This window comes from Otolemur garnettii, unplaced genomic scaffold (assembly GCF_000181295.1).
Source record: "Otolemur garnettii isolate 467f Iridium unplaced genomic scaffold, OtoGar3 scaffold00075, whole genome shotgun sequence".
Lineage (NCBI taxonomy): Eukaryota > Metazoa > Chordata > Mammalia > Primates > Galagidae > Otolemur > Otolemur garnettii.
In genome coordinates, this window is record NW_003852470.1 from 615,585 (window position 1) to 621,824 (window position 6,240).

At 53.4% G+C, this 6,240-nt stretch overlaps 1 protein-coding gene across 1 annotated transcript in view; it reads left to right on the forward strand.

The window, feature by feature from the left end:
• The first annotated feature begins 1,233 nt into the window (after positions 1–1,233).
• The window catches only part of CFAP46 (cilia and flagella associated protein 46), a 116,351-nt gene continuing 111,344 nt past the window's right edge, over positions 1,234–6,240 (forward strand). Inside the window, 6 exon segments of the mRNA XM_023515629.1 lie at positions 1,234–1,282; positions 1,496–1,620; positions 1,785–1,916; positions 2,330–2,394; positions 4,320–4,484; positions 5,657–5,780. Coding sequence (XP_023371397.1) covers positions 1,234–1,282; positions 1,496–1,620; positions 1,785–1,916; positions 2,330–2,394; positions 4,320–4,484; positions 5,657–5,780 — 660 coding nt within the window.

Sequence of the window (6,240 nt, forward strand, 5' to 3'; positions counted from 1 at the left end):
TCTTGAACCTGTGAGCTCAGGCAATCCACCTTGGCCTCCCAGAGTGCTAGGATTACAGGTGTAAGCGATTGTGCCAGGCCAGTCTTACACTTTTAAATAAATCCCCTCCAAACCTGGGGCTATTCTCCTTGGCACTGCACCACCACCCCCAGCACCCTTGGCAGCCAGGGCGATGCTTGGCCTGACCTGAAGCCCTCTGTGTGATCTCCAACTCTGCAAGTCTAACACAGAGCCAGGCCAGTCTCTCCAGAGTGCCCCAAGATGGGTCTGGCCTCCCTGACCCCAGCCTGCTCCATCCCTGAGACCCTTCAGCTGCTGGACAAGCTCGTCTGGGTGCATCTCCCCACCCTGTCCAAGTGCAGTCTCCACATGGCCAGGCAGGAACAGTCAGATGGAGCACCCCTGCAGAGCTGGCCGCAGGCCTCCTAGTGGGGAGTGGCTCAGGGCAGCACCCCTGCAGAGCTGGCCGCCTTTCTGCTGGCGCCTGGGCAGGTGCTGTTCTCTGGGATCCTCTTTACTCCTTTCTCTTCTACTTCCTCAGGTCTCAGCTGAACTATCCCCTGCTTAGGGACTCTCCCCAACCCCCACCACCACTTGGGATCCGACCTGTTTACACTTCCCTTTCTGGCCCCCAGCCTACATTTGACATACTCATACCAAAGGGAGCTCCTGGCCCCCTTTCTGTGCTGCCCACACTGCAGGGGCAAATAGCTGTTTGAATGAATGAATTAACGAGAGATTGTAGGGAGGAATGCAGGAATTTGTTCCAGGAGAAGGGGCAGGGGCCGGGGCCAAGAGGAGCCCAGGTGAACGGAGGACCAGGGAAGCCAGTCTACAGCTCGGTGGCCCTCCAGGCGCCCCTCACTGGGCCAAGAACAGTCAGAGGGGAGCGGGCGTCCAGGCCAGTGAGTCCTGACCGCCCGCCCGCGGTCATCCTCCCCTCCTCCACCCCCTCCTCGATCTTCCTCTCCTCTCCTCCTCCTCCACTAGCCTCTTCCTCCTTCACCTCCCGCTCCTCTCCACTTCCCTAGGCTCCGACGTCCTCGCTCCCGGTAGGTGGCGCCGTTGGCCCGACAGGGTCAGCATGGCCTCTCTCGCGTCCACTCGGTCTCTAGGCAACTGCCGTTAGTGCGCGCTGCCTGATCTAGCAGACAGCTTCGCCGCGGCGTCGGGGCGCTCGCGTACCCTGGAGAGAGCGACCGACCCCAGAAACCGACCACAGAAGTTGGGAACATGGATCTGGTCATCATGCAGGAGCTGGCCCGCGCCGAGAGCCAGCAAGGTGGGCCCAGGGCCGTCACCCCCGCCCCTGAGAGGCCTGGAACCCAGTGACCCGCCCCGGGAAGCCCTTGGTACCCTGCGACCCTGCCCTGGGGAGCCCGGAACCCTCTGATACCGGCCGGAACTGTAAATTTGTTCCGCGCCATTTGAAGGCTTTCCAAACGGGCCAGCGGAGAGGGAGGGTTACTATTCCACCGCTTTGCTCAAACGACAGATGCCGCCTCCCTGAAGAGAGCTTACCAACTAATTAAGTCGGCCAACCTGGGGAAGTCGGAGCTGGACCCCTGGGAAAGCTTCAGCCCCAACCTGTTTGTTCAGTGCGCAGAACAGGCCCTCAAGGTAGTCAGGCGCCCAGGCCCTCGCGGCTGTGCTTGGGGGTGTGTGGTGGGCTGGGGAGAGGCACGCCTGGTCCCCCAGAAGCGGATGAGCAGGCAAGATCCCTCCGAGGGGTCTGTCCCAGGGTGTCCAGCTCCTCAGTCTCATGTGGGCCGTGTTGTCCGCAGATGGGACAGCCACAGGTGAGCGAAGACTGCATCCAGATGTACTTCAAGGTGAAGGGGCCTGTCACCCAGTTTCTGGGCCGAGCGCACCTGTGCAAGGCCCAGCTGTGCACCCCGAAGTCCACCGACAACCTGGTGAGAGGTGCCCTGTGCCCCTCCCCCAAGCTGTTTTCATCTGGCCCCCCAGGTGTCAGGACAGAAATCTTAAAATTATATTTAGCAAGTAAAGTGACCAAGTTCATTTCACAGTGACATGAAATTTTCACATTTACTGTTAGGCTTCTTGCCCAGGCAATGGAATCTGACCTGTCTTGCCCGGCCATTGACCCTTGAGCCCTAGTGCACTGGTTCTTGTAGCTAGGCCTTCCTTGGGAGAGGCAGCAGTGGGTTTCTGCCCCTCAGGCCCTGGAGCTGGCTCTCCCCTCTGCACCATCAGCTGGTCACAGCCCCATCCCAGGCCAGTCTTGAGTGAGGTCAGCACTCAGAGAAGTGGTGGTGAGCAGTCATTGGTGTTTTTAATTTAATTGTGCATTTTCATGTTGTTTTAGGAAGAATTTGAAAATTGTGTGACTCAGTATATGAAGGCTATAAACTTTGCCAAAGGAGAGCCGAGGTAGGCATGATGTAATCGGCCTTTCTAACCCATTGTGAAAGATATTAGAGGTGAAATTGACCAAGCAGCTGTCTTTATTTGGACTGTGGGGATTTTCTCCCATTTGTGGTTTGTGGTTTTTTTGGTTTTTTTTTTTTTTGAGATAGAGTCTCAGTATGTTGCCTCGCCTGAGTGCTGTGGTGTCACAGCTCACAGCAACCTCAAACTCTTGGGCTTAAGCGATTCGCTTGCCTCAGCCTCCCAAGTAGCTGGGACTACAGGTGCCCACCCCAATGCCCGGCTATTGTTTGTGTTTTTAATGTACTCAGGATGGTACGCCATCAATAGCATATGGAACTGGACGGTGTTCAGGCTGAGTTCACCTGAGTCTGCATGCAGCGGTTGTGATTTGCCCTCGAGAGTCTGTTCTCTCTAAGGGCCCCTCATCACTACTCCCTCACGTTGCCCCCACACCTGCCTGTGTTGCCTGCCCAGGCCATGGCCTCCTGCTTCTAGAGGTGGTCTCTGAAACCCCAGCAAGATTTCTATTCAATCAAGGCTTTCTTCATCAAAAATAAATGTCATTAGTGAAACTGTAAAACTTATGTACAAACTGGCATAAATATTACATATTTAGACAGAATGCAACATTGGAAGGCATGCCCACGTCTGCTTCCTTGCCTGTTGGTGGCCTTCTCTGGGGATATGGGCCCAGCCCTATAGATCTGCCTCTTTGGGGATGGGGGATGGTGAGGCTTGACCTGAGCCAGAGGTCCTGAGGTCAGTGGGTGCCTCCAAAGGGCTCAGGTCCTGGAGCCATGATGTAGGATCAGTGAGAACCCTGGGGGGACATCTGGTCCAGGGGTCTCAGGGGCAGCTGTGGAGGGGCCAGGTGTGTGGCAGGGAGTCCCGGAGGGCTGTCAGAGGCGCCTCCAGGAAGAGGCTTGGTTACTGTGTGGGGACCTGGCAGAGAAGGAGGGGGGGAGAGGATAGCCTTGGGGCATATGGATGGTGGGAGGGAGAGGAGGAGCCCAGTGGAGGACATATGGGAGTCAGAGTAGGAATTAGGGGAGAGGAGCTTACCCGGGAAGGTCTGGTCCTTTCTGGTGTGGGCCACATCCAGGGGACAGAGGAGGCCTGGGCCCTGGAGCGACTCCTGATGTGGAAGCCTCTCCAGGTAGGGCTGATGACAGTCCCCTATGGGTTCCCCCTCTCTCCTTTCCTGGCAAAGCTGGGAGTGCTTTCCCAAAGATAGTGAGTGCTATCCCTGTCCCAGGGTCATGTGGCTCTGGTAAACTCCCTGAGGGCGTGTGACCCAAGTGAGAGCTGGCCCCTCCAGAGAGCAGCTCCAGGGTGAGAAAGGCAGAAGCAGCAGCCATGTCCTTCCTCACACCCGTCCCAGCACGCTGCTGCCCTAGAGAGATGCCCAGACTCCAGGAGACACCTCTGCTCACTTCTCCCGCCACCGCCCAACTCGCAGGGAAGGTTTAGCCCCCAACAGTCCTTCTCTCGTCTCCTGGCTGCTTTCTGGTCATCTTTATCTGTTGCCTCCTCCAGGCAGCCTTCCTTGGTTCTTCTGTCCTTGCCCTTTGTTGTCTATCCTTTGAGCAACAAAAGAGGACTTGCTTGGTGCTGTATTTTCATGGCGTCTGCTCAGTGTGTGGAAGGATTGACTAAAAAGCGACCTGGTCTGGATTTAGGAGCCTATGGCCAGGTCATTGCAGCCCAGACTGAGCTGGAACTACCTGCACTCTGGGAGCAAAGCCGTCCAGGCGCCCGGGTCCCACGCGGGTGCGGCCGAGAGGCTTGGCCGTGGCTGCTGCCACCTGCTGGACACAGAGGGGAACGCGCGATCCCGCTCGAGGGGCCGGGAGCTTAGGCACCCATGACCTGGTGCTCAGGCAAGCGCGGCTGCGCCTCTTCAGACCTCCTCTCCTTCGTTGCAGGTATTATTTCTTGGTCTTTAACGCCTCAGTCCTCTACTGGCAAATGGTGAGACCGTTTCTGAAGCCTGGATACCGCCACCTTCTGATCCCCAGCCTCTCCCAAATCGTGAACGTCCTGAACCAAACCGAGGAGGAAGACAAGGAATGGCGTGCAGAGCTGATGTTGTGAGTCCTGCACCTGCTCTGGGGCGCGCGGTGTAGTGTACACGCGATGCGCTAGTACTGGCTCATGGTGTCAAATTCTTAGTTCAGTAAATTTGTAACGTAGTAGATATTTGAATAGGTTAAAACTAAGCCAGAATTAGGCCAATCCAGGCGCCCGCCCAGGGGACCCGAGTAGGGGAGCCGTGGGGGCAGTCAGGGCAGGGCCCTGGCTACTGGGGCCTCAACCTGGAGAAGCCACCACTGTCTTTGTGCCAGGCAGACTGGCCAGGGATCTTCAGAGCTTCTCTTATATTCTAGAGCCTTCCTGCAAGATGGCGCTGGGTGAGGGTCGACAGCAAGGGTCCTGAATGCCAGTGCCAGAGGATCCACACTCAAGTCCAACTCCACAGTCTGTAGGCTTGGGTTGCCAGCTATTTAGCTGTTTGAGGAACCCTTAAAAGATAATAAAAATAAATAAGATCTTTCTCTCTTTTTTTTTTTTTTTTAAGACAGTGCCTCAAGCTGTCCCCCTGGGCAGAGTGCCATAGCATCACAGCTCATAGCAACCTCCAACTCCTGGGCTCAAGCAAGTCTCCTGCCTCTGCCTCCCAAGTAGCTGGGACCACAGACACCTGCTGCAACGCCTGGCTATTTTTTTGTTGCAGCCGTCATTGTCGTTTGGCGGGGGCCAGGCTGGATTCGAACCCACCACCTTAGGTGTATGTGGCTGGCGCCCTAGCCACTTGAGCCACAGGCGCCAAGCCAATAAGATCTTTCTTTAAAATATCATTTTCAGGCCAGGCATGGTGGTTCGCACCTATAATCCCAGGACTGTGGGAAACTGAGGCAGGAAGATAGCATGAGGCCAGAGTTGGAGACTGGGCAGCATAGTGAGACCTTGTCTCTACAAAAAAAAATGAATAAAAATAGATAAAATATAATTTTTAAATGTTATGGAAAATTAAAATGCCAGTAATTCCCCCTCCTGCTGCTAGAGACAGCAAGCTTTTCTAGCTCTTGTTAGCCCTTCTGGTGCACCACAGACCCTGGTCATGGCTGAAGGAACTGATCCCAGGGTATTTTTCTAATGTTGGTGAAACATAAATGTTATAACAGTATAGTAACCTGATAACTAGACCTTTGCAGCAGACAATAATTTCAGCAAGGTTTAATATCAATTATATATTATCTAGGGAACTTCTTGAGTGTTATCTGCAAGCTGGAAGAAAGGAGGATGCTGCTAAGTTCTGTTCCACTGCAGCACCTTTCATAAAATCAAATGTGCCACAGAAATACCGAGAGATATTCTCCATTATGGTAAGTTGACATATTAGAAAATGCAGACAGAAGAAGGAATTTTCTTAAAAAGTCATTGCTCAGAAAACTATGTATAAAAACTGCAGACAAGTCCATTAATTGAGAGAGATAAAATATGCATACATGAACAAAACAAATATAAACAGAATAGTAGTTTATCCTACGTGAAGACATACATGACCATGACATTTTGAAAATGAAACAAGATCTTTTGCCTTTATTGTTACTTTCCGAATATTTCCTTTGTTACAACACTGAATTTGTAAAAAAGTTAATAGAAAATATATAAAACTATAAGTAATTGCTATAAGAATATGTATAAAAACATTCATCAACTATTTTTTTTTTTTTGAGACAGAGCCTCAAGCTGTCCCCCTGCGTAGAGTGCCGTGGCATTACAGCTCACAGTAACCTCCAACTCCTGGGCTCAAGCGAGTCTCTTGCCTCTGCCTCCCAAGTA